The 25,931-nt window shown below is 40.2% G+C and overlaps 1 protein-coding gene across 1 annotated transcript; it reads right to left on the bottom strand.

The window, feature by feature from the left end:
• Window positions 1-22,264: 22,264 nt before the first annotated feature.
• On the bottom strand, window positions 22,265-25,866 carry LOC133615085 (inward rectifier potassium channel 2-like). Its single transcript, XM_061973430.1, has 2 exons — window positions 25,656-25,866; window positions 22,265-24,402 (listed from the first exon to the last, which is right to left on the bottom strand). The coding sequence occupies exon 2, from the start codon at window positions 24,244-24,246 to the stop codon at window positions 22,960-22,962; it is 1,287 nt and encodes a 428-aa protein (XP_061829414.1). The 5' UTR covers window positions 24,247-24,402; window positions 25,656-25,866; the 3' UTR covers window positions 22,265-22,959.
• Between the last annotated feature and the right edge of the window lie 65 nt (window positions 25,867-25,931).

The following is a 25,931-nucleotide window of genomic DNA, read 5'->3' as shown; positions in this document are numbered from 1 at the left end:
ATCGGGTCCTTGGTCACCTCCCCGACTAGAGTAAGATGAATGCATCAAGGTACAGAGACATTCTGGATGAAAACCAACACTTCAATCCAACCTGGTGGAGCTTAAGAGGCGCTGCAAAGAGGAATGGGAGAAATAGGTGTGCTGCCAAAGGCGCACCATTAAAATATTAATTTTAAATAAATTATAATAAATATTTATTTATATTTGCAGTTTAAAAAAATTACATTGTCAATATGGGGAATTGTCTGTAGAATTTTGAGGATAAAAATTAATTTATTCTATTTTGGAATAAGGCTGTAACACAGGGGTGTTAGTTTATTTTTATAGTTTGCTAACTTTAAAAATTAGCGGACATTTTTAAATGAAAGAAACTGCTGTTCTAAATGTGTCCACTAGATGTCGCAATAGCAATTCTTTGTATCTTTGTAGATGATGCTACATATGTAAAAAAAAAATTAAAAAAAAAAAACCACATGATGTTAGTGCACCAGTGAAGGACAATGAGCAAACTACATAAATAACATCCTGTAATTTGATTTTGATTAAAAAAAAAAATGTATCTTGATGGATGGAAAATGAACACCAATGAGTTGACTGATGAACATTATCACATAATTTATTCAGAAAATATTAAATGACGACAAATAAAGATAGAATACTATTAACCGTTAAAAAAAACCTAAAAAAAACAACATTATGATTTGTACAATTTCAGAATGTGCTTGTTCTATTTTAAAAGAAAGAATACTGTCATGTCTGTGTGATCATGTTTTTGTTTTGGTCATGTTCGTTTTGGTTTTTGGACATTTTGTGCACTTTTGTTTTGTCACCATAGCAACCATTAGTTTTCACCTGTCACGTTACGCACCTGTTTCACATTTTGAGTCACGCACCTGTTTTCGTTAATCATGTCTATAGTATTTAAGTTCATTGTTTTCAGTTTGTCGTTCTGACGACATCCCCATATTTATGCTTCTGCACACTCTCCACACCCTTATGATCCTTGCTGCTCTTTTTTCATGCCGGTTCCATGCCAAGTAAGTTTTTGTTTATTAAGCCACAGTTAGTGTTTTTTGTTGTTCATAGTTTTTGCCTTTGTGCAAGTGTTTGGTTTCATAGTTTGTTCTCCGCCGTCTGACGCGCTGTACCTTCATTCCCGTCTCGCCCGAGCCAACTTTCCGTTGCATCCCGGAAAAGCATACACCCAAGACCAAGTCATGACAAATACAATCTGAAGTTGTCTTTATTTTTAAGTTATCGTGCCGGGATTTCACCACTCGGGAGTAGATTTTTTCCCGATCTAAAATGAGTTTGACGCCCCTGCTGTAACATAACAAAATGTTTCGATGATTTAAATATCATAGTAAACTTATCAGAATCAGTGGTGTTAAATATCATCTGTTATGTGAATATGTTATGTGTATATTTTAATATGGATCTATGGCTTCAACCTTGAAATAGGGCACGCAAAATATTAAAAATGTATTAAAAAATAAATAACAATACATTTTAACGCCAGACATTATTTTGTACGATTTAAAAGTTATGTTTGGTTTTACATATTTTGTATATTGTGACAATTTATCGGCCTTTTTTGTAGAATTCTATAAAACAGATTACAGAATTTCATGGCAGGCCATATAAAAATCTCTTGCAGTCCAGTCGACAGTACCTACCCCGGTGTACAATCCATTGTCTTTATTGTGGCCTGGAGAGATCTGCAAGACTTCCGAGCTTGTACGGTAAATACAATCAGCGGGCATTAATTCAAAATACGTTCTTTTTGAGGGCAAAATGGACTGCAAAGCGTTTTGAGTGTGAGCTGAGCTTTGTCGCACTTTCATTGGCTAATGTGGAAAAAGCCCCGAAGGGACACCAACCTCCCATATGTAGAACTAAATCAAGTCAGGATCAATAGATCCCCCGCCCCTGTCCCCTGACTACGTCTCAGGGCGGGCGGGCGGGCGGGTGGGTATGGAAATGAACTAAATTTGCAGAACAATGTGTCATAATGCACATTCACGCATTGATTACATCTTTGTTGGTTTTGTGTTGCGCAATCACCGCATCAAACACGACACCTGAGATACAAAATGTGTCTGGAAAGTTGCAAGATCTAACTTGGACGGTGGTGGGAAACCAGTCCTCTATAAGCAATTTTACTTCATAATATACAAATAGAAATATTTCTGTATTTATTTATTTTTTTCATTTTTAGCAGGTTGACTTACACTATATTGCCACCTGCCTTGACTCACATATGAACTTGAAGTGCCATCCCATTCCTAACCCATAGGGTTCAAAATTATGTCGGTCCACCTTTTGCAGCTTTTACAGCCTCTTCTGGGAAGGCTGTCCACAAGGTTGCGGCGTGTGTTTATAGGAATTCTTGACCATTCTTCCAAAAGTGCATTAGTGAGGTCACACACTCATGCCTGGCTCTCAGTCTCCGTTCTAATTCATCCCAAAGGTGTTCTATCGGGTTCAGGTCAGGACTCTGAGCAGGCCAGTCAAGTTCATCCGCACCAGACTCTTGTCATCCATCCTTGCTTTGTGCACTGGTGCACAGTCTTGTTGGAAGAGGAAGGGGCCCACTCCGAACTCTTCCCACAAGGTTGAGACCATGGAATTGTCCAAAATGTTTTTGGTATGCTGGGAGCATTCAAAGTTCCTTTCGCTGGAACTAAAGGGCCAAGCCCAACTCCTGAAAAACAACTCTTATAATAAAGCCGACAGTTGACTATGGAATATTTAGGAGCGAGGAAATTTCACGACTGAAATTGGTGCACAGGTGGCATCCTATGACAGTTCCACGCTGGAAATCACTGAAAGCGGCCCATTCTTTCACAAATGTTTGTAGAAACAGTATCCATGCCTAAGTGCTTGATTTTATACACCTGTGATTAGGACACCTGATTCTCATCGTTTGGATGTGTGGCCACTTTTGGCAATATTGTGTATACATATATATATATATATATATATATATATATATATATACAAACATCAGTTGTCTACCAATCTAAGGTAATACGCAAGGACATTAACACATCCGACACATATGTAGGATTAACCGAGGGAGAATTCAAAACCAGATGGAACAATCACAAGGCTTCTTTCAGGAACAAAAACCTGCGAAATACCACAGAACTCAGCAAACACATTTGGGACCTCAAAGACAATAATGTTGAATATTCAATAACATGGCAAATTCTTGCATCCAGCACACCTTACAATAGTGGTAATAAAAGATGCAACCTATGCTTGAAAGAGAAACTGTTTATTATTTACCGTCCAGACCTGTCATCCCTCAACAAGCGCAGCGAAATTGTAACAGCATGCCGCCATAGACGGAAACACCTCCTAGGTAACACATGAACCAATCACCACGCCCCTAGGCCAGCCTGTACCCACCCACTCTGTGCCCTATATAAACCATGGTATGCGAATGCTCCCATTAAAATCTCCTGACGATTGAGGGTACCCCCCCTCATGAAACAGGCCTGTAGAGATGAAATAGTCTTGTGATTTTTTTCCCACACATACATATATATATATATATATATATATATATATATATATATATATATATATATATATATATATATATATATATATATATATATAATGTCTTAATAAGGTTATCCAAAAAATAGTGCTCGATACCGTAGTAGAGCGCAATATATGTATGTGTGGGGAAAAAAATCACAGGTTCAGATTGAGGCCAGCGAGCTGGGAGAGGAGGAAACTCCCAACGAGTTCACACGTTTCTGCTCCGTCAAAACTTCCCATAGTGACGTCAAATGTTGCATTGTTCTTTTCTTGCCATGGTGCATTGCTGTGGACGAGAATGGAGTTTCCCGCGCGGACGACGATGCCTCCTTCGCTGCCCGTGATTGACGTCACTATGGGAAGTTTTGACGGAGCAGAAACGTGTGAACTCGTTGGGAGTTTCCTCCTCTCCCAGCTCGCTAGCCTCAATCTGAACCTTGGTATTTACCGTGATGACGGACTGGCAGTGTGTCGCGCCTCGCCAAGGAACAGCGAGAATACCAAGAAGCGCATATGCCAAATTTTCAAAGAGGGCGGCCTACGGATCACGATTGAGGCCAACAAGCAAACCGTCAACTTCCTTGACGTCACTTTCAACCTGAGAAATAACAGCTACCAACCATTCACGAGACCCAACACAACACTCCAATGCGTGCACCATGACAGCAATCATCCACCCACCACCACGGAAAGAATACCTACCGGAATCAATGAAGGGCTATCGATGCTGTCATCTAGCAAAGCTGAGTTTGGCCGGGCAACCCCCCCGTGCCAAAAGGCCCTTGATGAAAGCGGATACAGTTTCACCCTCACCTATGAACCCACGCCAGGAAACCAGCCAAAAAAGAACGGAAAACGAAACGGCATCATCTGGTACAACCCCCCATACAGCAAAAACGTCTCAACGAACATTGGACACAAATTCCTCAACCTGATTGACAAACACTTTCCCAGGGACAACAACCTAAGAAAAGTATTCAACAAGAACAACATCAAATTGAGCTACAGCTGCATGAACAATATACGACAAATCATCTCAAACCACAACAAAACAATTGCAAATGAGCCGTCGACCCCCAGTCAGAACGACTCCAAAACCAACAAAGCATGTAACTGTCGAAAGAAACCTGATTGCCCCCTCAACGGGGGGTGCTTACAAACATCAGTTGTCTACCAATCTAAGGTAATACGCAAGGACATTAACACATCCGACACATATGTAGGATTAACCGAGGGTGAATTCAAAACCAGATGGAACAACCACAAGGCTTCTTTCAGGAACAAAAACCTGCGAAATACCACAGAACTCAGCAAACACATTTGGGACCTCAAAGACAATAATGTTGAATATTCAATAACATGGCAAATTCTTGCATCCAGCACACCTTACAATAGTGGTAATAAAAGATGCAACCTATGCTTGAAAGAGAAACTGTTTATTATTTACCGTCCAGACCTGTCATCCCTCAACAAGCGCAGCGAAATTGTAACAACATGCCGCCATAGACGGAAACACCTCCTAGGTAACACATGAGCCAATCACCACGCCCCTAGGCCAGCCTGTACCCACCCACTCTGTGCCCTATATAAACCACGGTATGCGAATGCTCCCATTAAAATCTCCTGACGATTGAGGGTACCCCCCCTCATGAAACAGGCCTGTAGAGATGAAATAGTCTTGTGATTTTTTCCCCCACACATACATATATATATATATATATATATATATATATATATATATATATATATATGTCTACACTATATACACTTTAATATATATATATATATATATATATATATATATATATATATATATATATATATATATATATATATATATATATATATATATATATATATATATATATATATTAAAGTACCAATGATTGTCACCGTGTGGCGAAATTATTCTCTGCATTCGACCCATCACCCTTGATCACTCCTGTGTGCAGTCTCCGTTCTAATTCATCCCAAAGGTCTTCTATCGGGTTCAGGTCAGGACTCTGAGCAGGCCAGTCAAGTTCATCCGCACCAGACATCATCCATGTCTTTATGGACCTTGCTTTGTGCACTGGTGCACAGTCATGTTGGAAGAGGAAGGGGCCCGCTCCGAACTGTTCCCACAAGGTTGGGAGCATGGAATTGTCCAAAATGTTTTTGGTATCCTGGGAGCATTCAAGATTCCTTTCACTGGAACTCATCTCCTGAAAAACAACCCCACACCATAATTCCTCCTCCACCAAATGTCACACTCGGCACAATGCAGTCCGAAATGTACCGTTCTTCTGGCAACCTCCAAACCCGGACTCGTCCATCAGATTGCCAGATGGAAATACGTGCTTTACACCACTGCATCCGACACTTCGTGGCTGAGTTGCTGTTGTTCCCAAACTCTTCCATTTTTTTATGATAAAGCCGACAGTTGACTTTGGAATATTTAGGAGCGAGGAAATTTCACGACTGGATTTGTTGCACAGGTGGCATCCTATGACAGTTCCACGCTGGAAATCACTGAAAGCGGCCCATTCTTTCACAAATGTTTGTAGAAACAGTCTCCATGCCTAAGTGCTTGATTTGATACACCTGATTCTCATCATTTGGATGGGTGGCCAAACACTTTTGGCAATATAGTGTATTTTAATGCAACAAAAAAATGCCATCTTATTTTCGCCCTTTTTTTTATTGGAAAAAAAGAGAGACAAAACCATTTTTGACAACTGCATATCATCATTTACAAAATCATTTAAAAAAAAACAACTATACAGTTTCACCTTGGTGCAGGAAGATGGGCGGAAAGACAAGAGGATTTGAATAATCGTCTGTAGATCTTAAAGGTCCCATATTACACGGTTCTTCTAAAATGTTGTGATTAATGTCCGAGGTGCCGTTTTGGAAAACGAGCGATGTCTCCGAGAATTATCGCTATTGTGTACTTAATACACTTTTAACATCTAAAACACTGTCCAAAATAATAGACGCCATAGATCAGGGGTTTCGAACTCATTTTAGGAGAAAAATCTACTCCCAAGTGGGCCGGACTGGTAAAATCACGGCACGATAACTCAAAAATAAAGACAACTTCATATTGTTTTTTTTGTTTAAAAATAAACGTACAAATCATAATGTTGTTGTTTTTTTACACTTACATGTTGCGGTTAATAGTATTCTATCTTTATTTGTCGTTATTTGTATTTTCTGAATGCGTTTTATTTAATTAATTAAATGCAATGTTCGTCAGTCAACTCGTTGGTGTTAATTTTCAATCTAACAAGATAAAAAAATGACATCAAAATTAAATTACAGTATGTTATTTATGTAGTTTGATCATTTTCCTCGACTGAGATATATGTAGCATCATCTACAAAAGATACGAATAATTGCTATTGCGACATCTAGTGGACACATTCAGAACAGCTGTTTGTTTCATTCAAAAATTTCAGGTGAATTTTTATACTTAGAAAACCGGATAAAACCAGTTCGTACCGTTGACACCCCTGCCATAGATGACATATTAAAAGGTAACATTAAGGAGTAGCACATAAACGTTAGCAACACTAGCATGAGCCAACATTGAAGCAGGGGCGGACTTACCATTAGGCAAAAAGTGTCATAAAAAATAGTAATTAAGTTATTTTATGTTAAACAATTCTTAATTTTTTTGGTCTTAATTTCTGCCCTTCAAAGTATTTCATCAATCCCGATGGTTTTCGACAGCTCTCCAGTCCCTTCTCACGCAATGGACTAGTCCTTACCATTGCACATGTGCAAACTTCATTCCGGAAGACAGACCAGAACATACCTTTTTTTATAAAAATGAAGGGGAATTACCAAAGCGGGGGGGGGGAATAAGTCGAGAATAAAATAAACCGTTTTTCTCAATGGCGTCGAACGCATGCGATCCACATAGCTAGAGTGGAGCGTGACGTGATATCAAAAATGAGTACGAGTATCGGAGCGCTCCAAATGGTAAATATTGTAACCGAGTCCGGATTTCCTGCTTTAAGTTTTAATATGTGGCTCTCTAACAACATGACAAATGATCATGTTATGTTCGCAGTATACTCAGCTTCAAAAAGGTTGTAAATCCTCATTTGTCCAAAAATAGTCATGTTGTTGTCTGTTACCAAGTCTGCCATGCCAGAATTAATCAGATGACTGAGCTTTATTTTATGTAAAACAATTCTTAATTTTTTTGGTCTTAATTTCTGTCCTTCAAAGTACTCGAAAATGCTTCATCAATCCCGATGGTTTTCGACAGCTCTCCAGTCCCTTCTCACGCAATGGACTAGTCCTTACCATTGCACATGTGCAAACTTGATTCCGGAAGACAGACCAGAACATACCTCTTTTTGTAAAAATGAAGGGGAATTACCAAAGTAGGGAGGATAAGGCGAGAATAAAATAAACCGTTTTTTCTCAATGGCGTCGAACGCATGCGATCCACATTGCAAGAGTGGAGCGTGACGTGATATCAAAAATGAGTACAAATATCGGAGCGCTCCAAATGGTAAATATTGTAACCGAGTCCGGATTTCCTGCTTTAAGTTTCAATATGTGGCTCTCTAACAACATGACAAATGATCATGTTATGTTCGCAGTATACTCAGCTTCAAAAAGGTTGTAAATCCTCATTTGTCCAAAAATAGTCATGTTGTTGTCTGTTACCAAGTCTGCCATGCCAGAATTAATCAGATGACTGAGCATTATTTTATGTAAAACAATTCTTAATTTTTTTGGTCTTAATTTCTGTCCTTCAAAGTACTCGAAAATGCTTCATCAATCCCGATGGTTTTCGACAGCTCTCCAGTCCCTTATCACGCAATGAACTAGTCCTTACCACTGCACATGTGCAAACTTGATTTCGGATAACAGACCAGAACATACCTCTTTTTGTAAAAATGAAGGGGAATTACCAAAGCAGGGAGGATAACGCGAGAATAAAATAAACCGTTTTTTCTCAATGGCGTCGAACGTATGCGATCCACATAGCAAGAGTGGAGCGTGACGTGATATCAAAAATGAGTACGAGTATCGGAGCGCTCCAAATGGTAAATATCGTAACCGAGTCCAGATTTCCTGCTTTAAGTTTTAATATGTGGCTCTCTAACAACATGACAAATGATCATGTTATGTTCGCAGTATACTCAGCTTCAAAAAGGTTGTAAATCCTCATTTGTCCAAAAATAGTCATCTTTGTTGTCTGTTACCAAGTCTGCCATGCCGGAATAAATCAGATGACTGGGCTTTATTTTATGTAAAACAATTCTTAATTTTTTTGGTTTTAATTTCTGCCCTTCAAAGTACTCAAATGCCTCATCAATCCCGATGGTTTTCGACAGCTCTCCAGTCCCTTCTCACGCGATGGACTAGTCCTTACCGTTGCACATGTGCAAACTTGATTCCGAAAGACAGACCAGAACATACCTCTTTTTATAAATATGAAGGGGAACTACCAAAGCGGGGAGGATAAGGCGAGAATAAAATAAACCATTTTTTCTCAATGGCGTCGAACGCATGCGATCCACATAGCAAGAGTGGAGCGTGACGTGATATCAGATATGAGTACGAGTATCGGAGCGCTCCAAATGGTAAATATTGTAACCAAGTCCGGATTTCCTGCTTTAAGTTTTAATATGTGGCTCTCTAACAACATGACAAATGATCATGTTATAATCGCAGTATACTCAGCTTCAAAAAGGTTGTAAATCCTCATTTGTCCAAAAATAGTCATGTTGTTGTCTGTTACCAAGTCTGCCATGCCAGAATTAATCAGATGACTGAGCTTTATTTTATGTAAAACAATTCTTAATTTTTTTGGTCTTAATTTCTGTCCTTCAAAGTACTCGAAAATGCTTCATCAATCCCGATAGTTTTCGACAGCTCTCCAGTCCCTTCTCACGCAATGGACTAGTCCTTACCGTTGCACATGTGCAAACTTGATTCCGAAAGACAGACCAGAACATACCTCTTTTTATAAAAATGAAGGGAAATTACCAAAGCGGGGAGGATAAGGCGAGAATAAAATAAACCGTTTTTTATCAATGGCGTCGAACGTATGCAATCCAAATAGCAATAGTGGAGCGTGACGTGATATCAAAAATGAGTACAAGTATCGGAGCGCTCCAAATGGTAAATATTGTAACCGAGTCCGGATTTCCTGCTTTAAGTTTTAATATGTGGCTCTCTAACAACATGACAAATGATCATGTTATGTTCGCAGTATACTCAGCTTCAAAAAGGTTGTAAATCCTCATTTGTCCAAAAATAGTCATGTTGTTGTCTGTTACCAAGTCTGCCATGCCGGAATAAATCAGATGACTGGGCTTTATTTTATGTAAAACAATTCTTAATTTTTTTGGTTTTAATTTCTGCCCTTCAAAGTACTCAAATGCCTCATCAATCCCGATGGTTTTCGACAGCTCTCCAGTCCCTTCTCACGCGATGGACTATTCCTTACCATTGCACATGTGCAAACTTCATTCCGGAAGACAGACCAGAACATACCTCTTTTTATAAAAATGAAGGGGAATTACCAAAGCAGGGAGGATAACGCGAGAATAAAATAAACCGTTTTTTCTCAATGGCGTCGAACGCATGCGATCCACATTGCAAGAGTGGAGCATGACATGATATCAAAAATGAGTACGAGTATCGGAGCGCTCCAAATGGTAAATATTGTAACCGAGTTCGGATTTCCTGCTTTAAGTTTTAATATGTGGCTCTCTAACAACATGACAAATGATCATGTTATGTTCGCAGTATACTCAGCTTCAAAAAGGTTGTAAATCCTCATTTGTCCAAAAATAGTCATCTTTGTTGTCTGTTACCAAGTCTGCCATGCCGGAATAAATCAGATGACTGGGCTTTATTTTATGTAAAACAATTCTTAATATTTTTGGTCTTAATTTCTGTCCTTCAAAGTACTCGAAAAGGCTTCATCAATCCCGAGGGTTTTCGACAGCTCTCCAGTTCCTTCTCACGCGATGGACTATTCCTTACCGTTGCACATGTGCAAACTTGATTCCGAAAGACAGACCAGAACATACCTCTTTTTATAAAAATGAAGGGGAATTACCAAAGCGGGGGGGGGGGATAAGTCGAGAATAAAATAAACCGTTTTTCTCAATGGCGTCAAACGCATGCGATCCACATAGCAAGAGTGGAGCGTGACATGATATCAAAAATGAGTACGAGTATCGGAGCGATCCAAATGGTAAATATTGTAACCGAGTCCGGAATTTCCTGCTTTAAATTTTAATATGTGGCTCTCTAACAACATGACAAATGATCATGTTATGTTCGCTTCTATAAGCAGCAGTATACTCAGCTTCAAAAAGGTTGTAAATCCTCATTTGTCCAAAAATAGTCATCTTTGTTGTCTGTTACCAAGTCTGCCATGCCGGAATAAATCAGATGACTGGGCTTTATTTTATGTAAAACAATTCTTAATATTTTTGGTCTTAATTTCTGTCCTTCAAAGTACTCGAAAAGGCTTCATCAATCCCGAGGGTTTTCGACAGCTCTCCAGTTCCTTCTCACGCGATGGACTATTCCTTACCGTTGCACATGTGCAAACTTGATTCCGAAAGACAGACCAGAACATACCTCTTTTTATAAAAATGAAGGGGAATTACCAAAGCGGCTGGGGATAAGTCGAGAATAAAATAAACCGTTTTTCTCAATGGCGTCAAACGCATGCGATCCACATAGCAAGAGTGGAGCGTGACATGATATCAAAAATGAGTACGAGTATCGGAGCGCTCCAAATGGTAAATATTGTAACCGAGTCCGGATTTCCTGCTTTAAGTTTTAATATGTGGCTCTCTAACAACATGACAAATGATCATGTTATGTTCGCAGTATACTCAGCTTCAAAAAGGTTGTAAATCCTCATTTGTCCAAAAATAGTCATGTTGTTGTCTCTTACCAAGTCTGCCATACCGGAATAAATCAGATCACTGGGCTTTATTTTATGTAAAACAATTCTTAATTTTTTTGGTCTTAATTTCTGTCCTTCAAAGTACTCGAAAATGCTTCATCAATCCCAACGGTTTTCGACAGCTCTCCAGTCCCTTCCCACACAATGGACTATTCCTTATCGTTGCACATGTGCAAACTTCATTCCGAAAGACAGACCAGAACATACCTCTTTTTATAAAAATGAAGGGGAATTACCAAAGCGGGGAGGATAAGGCGAGAATAAAATAAACTGTTTTTCTCAATGGCGTCGAACGTATGCAATCCACATAGCAAGAGTGGAGCGTGACGTGATATCAAAAATGAGTACAAGTATCGGAGCGCTCCAAATGGTAAATATTGTAACCGAGTCCGGATTTCCTGCTTTAAGTTTTAATATGTGGCTCTCTAACAACATGACAAATGATCATGTTATGTTCGCAGTATACTCAGCTTCAAAAAGGTTGTAAATCCTCATTTGTCCAAAAATAGTCATCTTTGTTGTCTGTTGCCAAGTCTGCCATGCCGGAATAAATCAGATGACTGGGCTTTATTTTATGTAAAACAATTCTTAATATTTTTGGTCTTAATTTCTGTCCTTCAAAGTACTCGAAAATGCTTCATCAATCCCGAGGGTTTTCGACAGCTCTCCAGTCCCTTCTCACGCGATGGACTAGTCCTTACCGTTGCAAATGTGCAAACTTGATTCTGAAAGACAGACCAGAACATACCTTTTTTTATAAAAATGAAGGGAAATTACCAAAGCGGGGAGGATAAGGCGAGAATAAAATAAACCGTTTTTTCTCACTGGCGTCGAACGTATGCAATCCACATAGCAAGAGTGGAGCGTGACGTGATATCAAAAATGAGTACAAGTATCGGAGCGCTCCAAATGGTAAATATCGTAACCGAGTCCAGATTTCCTGCTTTAAGTTTTAATATGTGGCTCTCTAACAACATGACAAATGATCATGTTATGTTCGCAGTATACTCAGCTTCAAAAAGGTTGTAAATCCTCATTTGTCCAAAAATAGTCATGTTGTTGTCTGTTACCAAGTCTGCCATGCCGGAATAAATCAGATGACTTGGCTTTATTTTATGTAAAACAATTCTTAATTTTTTTGGTCTTAATTTCTGTCCTTCAAAGTACTCGAAAATGCTTCATCAATCCCGAGGGTTTTTGACAGCTCTCCAGTCCCTTCTCACGCAATGGACTATTCTTTACCGTTGCGCATGTGCAAACTTGATTCCGGAAGACAGACCAGAACATACCTCTTTTTATAAAAAATGAAGTGGCATTACCAAAGTGGGGAGGATAAGGCGAGAATAAAATAAACCGTTTTTTTTTTTTCAATGGCGTCGAACGTCTGCGATCAACATAGCAAGAGTGGAGCGTGACATGATATCAAAAATGGGTACGAGTATCGGAGCGCTCCAAATAGTAAATATTGTAAGGAAGGTCGGGAGGTAGGAAGGTCAAAGTCAACAGCTTCGTCTCTTGTTCAAACACTTGCACCGTCAAGAACTCTCTTTTTCCCACCAGTCATTCCAGCCCGTCAGGTCCAACTGTGCTAACAAAATTATGATCTCTGAAAAATGTCTTGGGCTTTATTAAATGTTAATAATAATAATAACAATAATAATAGATTTTATTTGTAAAAAGCACTTTTCATTGAGTAAACAACCACAAAGTGCTACAGTGTATTAAACATTTAAAAATAAAAAGATAATAAAAAATAAATAGAAATAAAAACTAGAACAGCCAAATAGCTAAAGCTAGTATGCATATATCTAAAAAAAAAAAACAGGGAAAAAAAAGGCTTTTTTAAAAAGAAGGGTTTTTAAGCCTTTTTTAAAAGCATCCACAGTCTGTGGTGCCCTCAGGTGGTCAGGGAGAGCGTTCCACAGACTGGGAGCGGCGGAGCAGAAAGCCCGGTCTCCCATTGTTCGTAGCTTTGTCCTTGGAGGTTGGAGGAGGTTTTGGGGGTGAGTAGTTATTTGAAGTAGAGGGGGGCATTTCCATGGAGGCACTGGTGGTAAATGTTGTTGATTAATGCTCCTATCCATTACAGTACAAACAATTTGGGATTTAAGCCAGGGATGTAGAACTTAACTGTTTTAGGAGCCACTTTTACAGAAAGCTAAGGACCGAGGACTTCTCCCTTCATTATTAGTCTTATTTTGTATATTCCCGAGAACCGGCGTCCTCTACAGTTGACAATTTGATGCTCTGTTGTTTCAAAGACCTTCTGAAATGATGCTGGTCAATGATTATCTCCATGACAGGACAGAATCTGCTGCAAAAAATCTCTCACAAGTTTTTAGAACTGAACTCGCGGGCCACCAGTTGATTAGCCCAAAGGATGAAAAAGAGAGGACCTAAAACGGAACCTTGAGGAACACCACTGGTATAACTAAAGACGTCGAACAAATGGCTGACTGCATTTGAAGTAAACAAGCGTACCCAAGTTACGCTTGTTTGTTGTGGTGTCATTCCCAGTCCGGGTTTCCTGCTTTAATATGTGGCTTTCTAACGACATGAAAAATGATCATGTTATGCTTGCTTCTATAAGCAGCAGTATACTCAGCTTCAAAAAGGTTGTAAATGCTCATTTGTCCAAAAATAGTCATCTTTGTTGTCTGTTACTAAGTCTGCCATGCCGGAAGTTTGGACCCCCAGTTTTCTATGTTTGCAGGCAAGGTTAAAATGTCAATACAAGGATCTGGTGGTCCAAGATCCTCTCTACAATAGGAGCACTTTACTGTTTTTAGGAATTTGTGCAAAAATGTTTGTCTCATAAGTTTTGAACTGAATTCGGGGGGCCGTTGTGGTGTCGTTCCCAGTCCGGGTTTCCTGCTTTAATATGTGGCTCTCTAACGAGATGATAAATGATCATGTTATGCTCGCTTCTATAAGCAGCAGTATACTCAGCTTCAAAAAGGTTGTAAATCCTCATTTGTCCAAAAATAGTCATCTTTGTTGTCTGTTACCAAGTCTGCCATGCCGGAAGTTTGGACCCCCAGTGTTCTATGTTTGCAGGCAAGGTTAAAATGTCAATACAAGGATCTGGTGGTCCAAGTTCCTCTTTACAACAGGAGTACTTTACTGTTTTTAGAAATTTGTGCAAAAATGTTTGTCTCATAAGTTTTGAACTGAACTTGGGAGGGCCATTCTGGTGTCGTTCCTAGTCCGGATTTCCTGCTTTAAGTTTTAATATGTGGCTCTCTAACAAAATGATAAATAATCATGTTATAAGCAGCAGTATACTCAGCTTCAAAAAGGTTGTAAATACTCATTTGTCCGAAAATAGTCATCTTTGTTGCCTGTTACCAAGTCTGCCATGCTGGAAGTTTGGACCCCCAATGTTCCATGTTTGTGGGCAAGGTTAAAATGTCAATACAAGGATCTGGTGGTCCAAATTCCTCTCTACAATGGGAGCACTTTACTGTTTTTAGGAATTTGTGCAAAAATGTTTGTCTCATAAGTTTTGAACTGAACTCGGGGGGCCTGTGTGGTGTCGTTCCCAGTCTGGATTTCCTGCTTTAAGCTTTAATATGTGGCTCTCTAACAACATGATAAATGACCAAGTTATGTTTGCTTCTATAAGCAGCAGTATACTCAGCTTCAAAAAGATTGTAAATCCTCATTTGTCCAAAAATAGTCATCTTTGTTGTCTGTTACCAAGTCTGCCATGCCGGAAGTTTGGACCCCCAGTGTTCTATGTTTGCGGGCAAGGTTAAAATGTCAATACAAGGATCTGGTGGTCCAAGTTCCTCTCTACAACAGGAGTACTTTACTGTTTTTAGGAATTTGTGCAAAAATGTTTGTCTCTTAAGTTTTGAACTGAACTCGGGGGGCCGTTGTGGTGTCATTCCCAGTCTGGGTTTCCTGCTTTAATATGTGGCCCTCTAACGACACGATACATGATCATGTTATGCTCGCTTCTATAAGCAGCAGTATACTCACCTTCAAAAAGGTTGTAAATCCTCATTTGTCCAAAAATAGTCATCTTTGTTGTCTGTTACCAAGTCTGCCATGTCGGAAGTTTGGACCCCCAGTGTTCTATGTTTGTGGGCAAGGTTAAAATGTCAATACAAGGATCTGGTGGTCCAAGTTCCTCTCTACAACAGGAGCACTTTACTGTTTTTAGGAATTTGTGCAAAAATGTTTGTCTCATAAGTTTTGAACTGAACTCGGGAGGGCCATTCTGGTGTCGTTCCCAGTCCGGATTTCCTGCTTTAAGCTTTAATATGTGGCTCTCTAACAACATGATAGATGATCATGTTATGTTCGCTTCTATAAGCAGCAGTATACTCAGCTTCAAAAAGGTTGTAAATCCTCATTTGTCCAAAAATAGTCATCTTTGTTGTCTGTTACCAAGTCTGCCATGCCGGAAGTTTGGACCCCCAGTGTTCTATGTTTGCGGGCAAGGTAAAAAATGTCAATACAAGGATCTGGTGGTCCAAGTTCCTCTCTACAACAGGAGCCCTTTACTGTTTTTAGGAATTCGTGCAAAAATGTCTGCCTCATAAGTTTTGAACTGAATTCGGAGGGCCGTTGTGGTGTCATTCCCAGTCCGGATTTCCTGCTTAAAGTTTTAATATGTGGCTCTCTAACAACACGATAAATGATCATGTTATGCTCGCTTCTATAAGCAGCAGTATACTCAGCTTCAAAAAGGTTGTAAATCCTCTTTTGTCCAAAATTAGTCATCTTTGTTGTCTGTTACCAAGTCTGCCATGTCGGAAGTTTGGACCCCCAGTGTTCTATGTTTGCAGGCAAGGTTAAAATGTCAATACAAGGATCTGGTGGTCCAAGTTCCTCTCTACAACAGGAGCACTTTACTGTTTTTAGGAATTTGTGCAAAAATGTCTGCCTCATAGGTTTTGAACTGAATTCGGGGGCCGTTGTGGTGTCATTCCCAGTCTGGGTTTCCTGCTTTAATATGTGGCCCTCTAACGACACGATAAATGATCATGTTATGCTCGCTTCTATAAGCAGCAGTATACTCAGCTTCAAAAAGGTTGTAAATCCTCATTTGTCCAAAAATAGTCATCTTTGTTGTCTGTTACCAAGTCTGCCATGCCGGAAGTTTGGACCTCCAATGTTCCATGTTTGTGGGCAAGGTTAAAATGTCAATACAAGGATCTGGTGGTCCAAGTTCCTCTCTACAACAGGAGCACTTTACTGTTTTTAGGAATTTGTGCAAAAATGTCTGCCTCATAAGTTTTGAACTGAACTCGGGAGGGCCATTCTGGTGTCGTTCCCAGTCCGGATTTCCTGCTTTAAGTTTTAATATGTGGCTCTCTAACAACATGATAAATAATCATGTTACAAGGAGCAGTATACTCGGCTTCAAAAAGGTTGTAAATCCTCATTTGTCCAAAAATAGTCATCTTTGTTATCTGTTACCAAGTCTGCCATGCCGGAAGTTTGGACCCCCAGTGTTCTATGTTTGCGGGCAAGGTAAAAAATGTCAATACAAGGATCTGGTGGTCCAAGTTCCTCTCTACAACAGGAGCACTTTACTGTTTTTAGGAATTTGTGCAAAAATGTCTGCCTCATAAGTTTTGAACTGAATTCAAGGGCCGTTCCCAGTCCGGATTTCCTGCTTTAAGTTTTAATATGTGGCTCTCTAACGACATAATAAATGATCATGTTATGTTCGCTTCTATAAGCAGCAGTATACTCGGCTTCAAAAAGGTTGTAAATCCTCATTTGTCCAAAAATAGTCATCTTTGTTGTCTGTTACCAAGTCTGCCCTGAGCCCCTGAATGACTAAGTACGCCCCTGCATTGCAGTCACATTTCAGCCTATTCGCTGAAACGTTAACGATTAAAGCTTCCAAACCTGTTGCTGGCTAACGGGTAGTTGGAGATTTATTATGATATATCATAATCCAAGAAGAAGGAAAGTTTTCCTTCATGAACGTCAAAAGCAAATATTTGGATTTTTGGTGCACATTAACGACACCTATAACTGTTGGGACGTCATTAAAAAGTCAAGTTTGCATAATAAGGGACCTTTAACATGATCAGGGCAAAACATTCATGAGTGCAGTGGTGATGTGAAAGGGTTAATCCAACACTGGCCTCCATACCAACAATCCAACATCGCATCCATCAGTCAATGTTAAATGAGGATATTGACATATTCCACATATATGTACATGTCGGGCTTTTTGCTAATAGGACAGCTGGTAGCAGTCTGGAAAAACACACACATGGACACTCTCATGCTCGTCTGTAAGGAGTGAATGTCACGGGCCATACTTTGCATACTTTCGAAAGGATAAATAATACATTTTTGGCTCCTGTAGAGTTTAAAGCATTAGCAGCATTTTAATCGTCAGGATGCGGCTGTAATCAACCACTCTCTTTGGGCCCTATTCTCCCATTTGCGCTTAAGTGGGTTTTTTAGTCATATTCTTTGTATTCAGTCACGTGACTTTTTCCGACCCGTGCACTTCCTGTGAACCAAGTGGTGGTCAACCAAACCAATATGGCTACCGTGCAGCAAACATAGAGTAAATTATCAACAAACCCGCATCGGACGTGGTACTGTCAAAACTAAAATAATTGTAAAGAACATATTGAATGTGGAAAAAATATATTTGAACTCACAATTTGTAACGACTATTTGATGCCATCGGTACCAGGACAGCTTAACTGACATCGTCTCACAAGATCTAGTCTCTCTTTGAATATCCTTCTTGAAAATTACCTTGCCAATATATATCTGCCACCGAATCAACGTTGTGCTCTGCTTCTTTGTTGGTTAAGAAAGTGAGTACCGCTGATTCCTCCGCTGTCCGGGTCTGGCTCCGGTTCCACTTTTTGCTTTCGTAAATCGCAACTTGTGAGATGGATACTTAGGAGTGACAAGTGTGTATCCGATCACAGTCCCGTTCAACGTCCATCCATCCATCCGTTTTCTACCGCTTGTCCCTTTTGGGGTGGCGGGGGGGTCGCTGGAGCCTATCTTAGCTGCATTCGGGCGAAGGCTACCTAAATGGGCTACTGTCAACAACTCGTGGTCTGATCGGCTATCGCAACTCTCTGTTAACTGAACCTCCTTTGTTTGTTTACACTGCACTAATGTTGATTCCGAAGGCCTCTGGCAGAATTCATACAGCGCTGGCAACAAGATAGCTGAATTCTGATTGGATAAAAGCTTTAATAAAATTTACTTTTGTGAATTTATGATCATGGTTAGGCCAGCAGAGAAGACCTTTCTGGCCCTGACGGCTCACCACTGAATAGAATAGATCTCTGTAAGTTATCAAAAAAAGATTTGTCTCGTGATCTCAGATCTCAGAACGCGACCATATGTTGGTCGCGTTCCCAGAAATGTCGAACTATCTGGTGTTTGAGACGTCATTCTACGCGACAAAACAGACAAAAGCTTGGAAAAGCATAGAGGGCTAAAATGTATTTTTGTGTGGCTGGGTCAAGGACAATGGATTACCATGAATTGATTAACCTGGACCCCGATTTAAACAAGTTGAAAAACTTATTCGGGGTGTTACCATTTAGTGGTCAATTGTACGGAATATGTACTGTACTGTGCAATCTACTAGTAAAAGTTTCAATCAATCAATCAATCAATGGTATCAAGACGCTCCTGGATAAATAGGCATGGTTTTTGCTCGGGTAAGGTTGCATTTCATGATTCAACTTGGCGTCTTGTGAGGACGCGTCAATGTAAACAAACCGCGATTAGCACTCGATAGCCTTGATTCCCTGTTTTTTTTATTTTCCCATTATGTTAACTACCTTGTCCCAAGTGGAGGAGTTCAAGTACCTCGGAGTCTTGTTCACGAGTTTTGGAAGAGTAGATCGTGAGATCGACAGGCGGATCAGTGCGGCGTCTTCAGTAATGCGGACGCTGTATCGATCCGTTGTGGTGAAGAAGGAGCTGAGCCGGAAGGCAAAGCTCTCAATTTACCGGTCGATCTACGTTCCCATCCTCTCCTATGGTCATGAGCTTTGGGTTATGACCGAAAGGACAAGATCACGGGTACGAGCCGCCGAAATGAGTTTCCCGAAGACACTTTTGTCCTTTTCGCAATTTGAACGGTTCCAACGGACTAAAACAACGCATTTTTCTTTGAGAATCGCAAAATTCCACCCAGAACGCTCTGACAACCTACGCTCGCTTGACCACCACTTCGAGGCTCGCATATTTAATGACGTCAAATGAATACAATCAATAGCTTAAAGCTGAACTGCAGTTTTGGGGTAATTCTGCTTATCGTTCACAATTATTATGAGAGACAAGAACACGCCCGTCCTTTAAAAAAAAAAAAAGATTTAAAAGATGATAAAAAAAACGCTTGAAAGATGCGGCTAATGGGAGTCACCATTGTAGCCTTCAAAGTCCTCTAAAACAACTTCAAAACCTCTCCATCAACATTTTATATACACACTGCAAGTAAATACTGTATATAATGTAACAATATGTAATGAGTACAATATTTACCGTATTTTGATATTTTGATAATTTCCGGGACAGATTTATTCCGGCATGGCGGACTTGGTAAAAGACAACAAAAATGACTATTTTTGGACAAATGAGGATATACAACCTTATCTTTTTGAAGCTGAGTATACTGCTGCTTATAGAAGCGAGCGTGAAGGAAGAGTGAGACGTTGGAGCAGGGGGACGAAACTCATTTTGACGCTATAAATATGGAACTTGGAGCCAAGCTATTTCGACATAAATGGAGTGCTTAACCCAAAATCAACAGGAAATGTCCCCGACCAGCTGGACCGGACGAACAACTGACAAAAGATGAAATGCTGGCTAATACTTTACAGATACTGTGATATGATTGTTTATTGTTTTCAGTCGGTACACATTGATGTTTTATCGAATTGTGTTTCGTGTTGTTGTAGAAGCTAGATTATCTCTTGCCGTAGTTAGGTTTTATGGCTAATACCGTAGCACGATGAAAAATTGTTTGCTCTTACAGTAACATTAACATTAGTATTTTTACTTTGAACTGTTTTATAATTTAATTTTTTATCCTGTTAAGCGCTATACCAAATAAAATGTATTATTAATATTATTATTATTAACAATGTTGCTACAGCTTGGTTATTATACAGGTTATGGAACGTAAATAAAGTATTGGTGACGGTTTTTGAATGCATTTTTAAAGTGATTTAGAGGTAAAATCGATTGCTCCCATTAGCTGTGTTGCTAGCCATCCAACGAGCTGATTTTTGTATGTTAGAAAGCGAAAAAAAAAAAAAAAAACTTCTGTCTTCTTGTCTCTCATAATGATTGTGAACGATAGGCAAAATTCTAAAAAAAAAAAAAAAAAAAAGTGCAGTTCCCCTTTAAGTCATGAAAAAGGCGCACTTATTTTGAAAATAATGCAACATGCAGTTTTACTACTTAAAATGTCATTGAAATCCATTAAAAAAAATGTGGTGTTTTTTTTATTTTAGTTTTTTTTTAGTTTTTTTTTTTTAAGCGCATGGGAAAATAGGGCCTTTATTGCACATTCGACAATGCCGGAATATTCCGACCAATAAATTTAAAGACGACGTTCGCCAAGAGACCAGCTCCGGTGCAAATGGGGCAAAATCTTAATAGGACCCAAAAGAAGAGCTGCATCAAAAGTGTGTGCCTTTGTCAAATAAATAGGCAAAAAAAAAATTACATGCTAACGATACTGTAATGAAAAAGTTAAAATTTGACCGGTATTGTCGTATATTGCAAACTAAGCGCAATAAAAATATTGGTAACACTTTAGCATGGGGAACAAATTCACCATTAATTATTTGCTTATTAACATGCAAATTAGTAATATATTGGCTCCTTATTAGTCATTAATAATAATGCCTTATTCTGCATGGCCTTTATTATACAACCAGTAAGCCATTAACTAAGAGTCTTCCCTCAATAACCTCAGAATTATTGCTTATTAGTACTAAGTAAGGAAGTTGTTGTATATAATTCTCCCTTTAATACCACTTATTTAATATGGTCTGTTCTTACATAACAAAACACAAAACTACAATAACCCTGACCCTAACCCTTAAGTCTTTGTTACTTACAATGAATATGGTCTGTTCTTACATAATAAAACACAAACCTACAATAACCCTAACCCTAACCCATACTTGCCAACCTTGAGACCTCCAATTTCGGGAGGTGGGGGGGGGCGTGGTCAGGGGTGGGACAGGGGCATGGTTAAGGGTGTGGTTAAGAGGGGAGGAGTATATTGACAGCTAGAATTCACCAAGTCAAGTATTTCATACATATATATATATATACATACATATATATATATATATATATATATATATATACATGTACATATATATATATATATATATATATATATATATATATATACACACACATGTACATATATATATATATATATATATATATATATATATATATATATATATATATATACACACACATGTACATATATATATATATATATATATATACACATGTACATATATATATATATATATATATACATCCTGAAAATATGCAAACAAAACTGTGTTTAGATAATTGATACTTCAAACTTGCATAAATAAATCTTAAGGAATATAACATAACTTGGCTTCTGAGAGCTTCAAAATATAATGAATAAAATGCTAAAGTTGTTGATAAACAAGCAATTATTTTACTAATTAAATATGGTCATTTTAAATGAATTATTATGATCATTTAAAATTAATGATTTCAAATATGTTTATTTTAATGTGTAATTCTATGGCTGGATGTAATAAGGAGTCAGAAAAAATACAAATAAAAATACAATTAATTTTGATGTTTTTATCAAAATATAGTAAAAATGTATTTTTTTATTTTATTTTAATTAATAAATATATTTATTTTTAGGTAAGATAAACATAATAATACAATTTATCTCTAGTCTGGATGATTTAGTTCTTGTCACCCTGTTGTCATAAAGAAAAGGCTGTCCTCACTCAGGTCCGCATGGCTGAAAATCGGGAGATTTTCGGGAGAATATTTGTCCCGGGGGGTTTTCGGGAGAGGCGCTGAATTTCGGGAGTCTCCCGGAAAATTCGGGAGGGTTGGCAAGTATGCACTAACCCGAACCCTAACCCTAACCCTTAAGTCTTTGTTACTTACAACATGTTCCCCATACTAAAGTGTTACCCAAATATCGATGAATAAAAGGCGGAATTTTTGACACAGTTGTTGTATTGAATGTGATTATACGTTGTACTGTGTGTATATTAATGACTGCATTTTCATTTTAGTCACAAAGGTGCGACATGTAGGCCACGAGAGGTGGGAATTGTGTTGCATATTTACTTCAAGAAGGGTATTTGGACTATTGCGTCATCATAATATCGTACATAAACAGACGTGTGTTAAGTTAACTGCTATAGGATTATTGCTGAGTCGGGCAGCAAGGGGTTCGCATGCCCGGGTGTGAAAGCGCTCTTTCAAATTTCCGATTCAGCAGTCAAAGGTCTTGATTCCAAAGGCAAAGAGTCCGGATTGTGTTCCGAGTCCGAGGCCGGCGGCGGACCCTCCGGGACGCCCGTCGCGGCTGCGCTCTCCACTTCCCGCGATTCCTCCTCCATCTCGATTTTCTCCAGGGCCACCTCGTTCTCGTAGCAAAAGGAGTTCCTGAGGCTGGAGGCGTCGGACGTCTTCCGGGCGAGCTCCCGGGCGCTGCAGTGCGGCGTGCCGGACACCTCGTAGGTGTTGTTGAAGCGCGAGTAGTCCACTTTGTAGTAGTTCTTCTCCTCGAAGAGCACCGGTTCGAAGCGGTGGCCCCAGAGGATCTCGCTGGCCACGTAGGAGCTGCGACACTGCGTGGTCATGGCGGTGGCTTCCACCATGCCTTCCAGGATGACCACGATCTCGAACTCGGACGTCTCCAGCTCCTGCTTGCCCATCTCGTAGAAGGGGCTGTCCTCGTCGATCTCGTGCACGATGGTGATGGGCGACACCAGGAAGATTCTGTCGATGCCGCTGTCGAAACCCACGTCGATGTCCACCTGGTCCAGAGGGATGAACTCGCCCTCCGCCGTCGTCCTTGACTTGAGGAGCTGCGCCCTGACGTGGGCTTCCACCAAGTGGCTCTTCCTCAGGTTCCCCACCCGCCACATGAGGCACAGCTTCCCGTCCCTCATGGCCACCGTGGCGTAGTGACTGAACACCAGCGTCTCGTTCCTCTTCTTGGGCTTGGCCATCTTGGCCATGACTGCGCCGATGATGAACGCGTCGATGATGCACCCCACGATGCTCTGGAAGACCACCATGAAGACGGCGACGGGACACTCCTCCGTCACGTAGCGGTATCCGTACCCGATGGTGGTCTGCGTCTCCACGGAGAACAAGAAGGCGGCGGTGAAGCTGTCCACGTTGGAGACGCACATCTGCGTGTCGCCGTCCAGGTCGCCGTAGCCGAGTGCCACCAGCCAGAAGACCAGGCCGAAGAACAGCCAGGAGATCAGGAAGGAGAGGCAGAAGACGAGCAGCATCCATCGCCAGCGGATGTCCACGCAGGTGGTGAAAATGTCCGCCAGGTAGCGCTGGCCCTTCTCGCTCATGTTGACAAAGTGCACGTTGCAGTGGCCGTCCTTGCGCACGAAGCGGCTCTGGCGCCGGTGCTCGGCCTTGCCGTTGCCGCAGCCGTTGGGGACGACCATGTCGGCCAGCTTCACTCCGCCCTCCTCCTCGGAGGACACGATGCTGTAACGGTGGCTCCGCACGCTCCCCATGGCTTCCGCCCGGGGCGGCTGGGCGGCGTCCGCCTTGGGAAACAGTCTCAGTTTCTGGTAGAAGCGTCGGAGAAACAGTTTCGAAAATGACGCGGCCAGGACCGGATCCGGAGGGGGAGGGCAGGTCACTCCTTGGCCAGGAGCCTCATCAGCGGGCTGTGGAAAGGAAATAACGAGGGAGAGTTTTAAAGTAATTGGTAGGAACAGCTATGCAGGTGTGTGATTACCTGCTGCCTAAATAATGCATCGGCATGGCTTCCGGCAAACTCTTGGTACAACACACTTCTCCCTAAACACAGAACAAGTTGACTAACCTCTTCTTGCTCCTTTCCGGACTTTCCAAATGAACTAAACCATTACCGTCCCCGCACCGGCAGACACTAAATGCCATCCAAGTCCCGTTCACCTCACTCAATGCCGGCGTTAATTTGCCAGGTCACGTCCGCCGGGGGGCTGAGTCGAATTACACTTTAATCCAGCGTGCGGCCGCACACCATCCTTCAAAGACGCGTCTTAAAAACTCACTCTGCTCGAAGCAACGAATGGTTGGGAAGGATCCTGGCAGATATTCCGCGAGGGTGCACAGGTTCCTCTTGGGTTACCTTGCGTAATCTGCAGCAGAGCGTGCGCCGTTAAATTAGAAAAGCTATTGACTGCATTGGAAGTTCCATTAAAATGTGTAACATCCGTTGGCTGCGTCCACGGCAACCTTGCATGGACCGAACTTGCATTTGAATGATTAGGGGATGTTTTGGGTTGTGATTTTGCAAGACTCGCTCGCTTGTGAAAGTCATTGGGGATAAAATATGCAGGAGCTCCTCGCAAATCCCCGAGCGTCGTCTTTGTTTTTCTTTAGCTAATGATGTCACTGCTGTGTCTGCTCGACGTCGCAACACACACACACACACACACACACACACATTCACTGTAGACCTTCAGTCTTTATCACCACTTTTGTTCAAACTACTTATATGTCTTTAAAATGACTGCATTCAAAAACAAACAGCGCTCCAAATAAACAGATGTCAATCAATACAAACTTTTTTTTTTTTTTTTTTGCAAAAAAATCCCAATAAAATGCTTGTGCTCTTTACATTGGCCGATGGAAACTGCTTATATAAAAGCTGCACTATTCTTTTTTTTTTTTTTTTTTTCTTTTTTTTTTTTGAGCACATAAATCAATAATCATACATTATCATTCAGCACATTTATTTTGCTCATTTTCACAACATTGCAAAATGCAATTTTTCCCAGTGACTAAATAACAGCATGCAGGAATATATCATGTTTAATAGCACAATAAACATCAAAAATAATAATAATAATAATACAAATCCAACAGTGCTTTTAAATAAAGTTATCTTGCATTATTATTATTATTATTATTATTACAAGGATGCATAGCTCACCTGTTGGTCCTTGCACAGCCAAAAAGCTGTTTCCTGATTTTTTTATGTCCCATAAACGCAACACACGCTCTCTTGCTGCGTTTGGTTCTTGCTGCTCCACTGTTATTCCTATTATCAATATTATTATTAGTAGTAGTAGTACCCTTACTTAGGTTTCTGTCTAGTGCAGTAAATTGTGCCATAACCCTAACTCGACAGAGGAAGAAGATGTGCTGTGGTTGATTTCTACAAGTGAGTTTGATTTAAAAAAAAAAAAAAAAAAAAAAAAAAAAAAAA

Source organism: Nerophis lumbriciformis, linkage group LG22, assembly GCF_033978685.3.
Source record: "Nerophis lumbriciformis linkage group LG22, RoL_Nlum_v2.1, whole genome shotgun sequence".
Lineage (NCBI taxonomy): Eukaryota > Metazoa > Chordata > Actinopteri > Syngnathiformes > Syngnathidae > Nerophis > Nerophis lumbriciformis.
The sequence above is the reverse complement of the archived record's forward strand: the minus strand, read 5'-3'. Positions and strand labels throughout refer to the sequence as shown.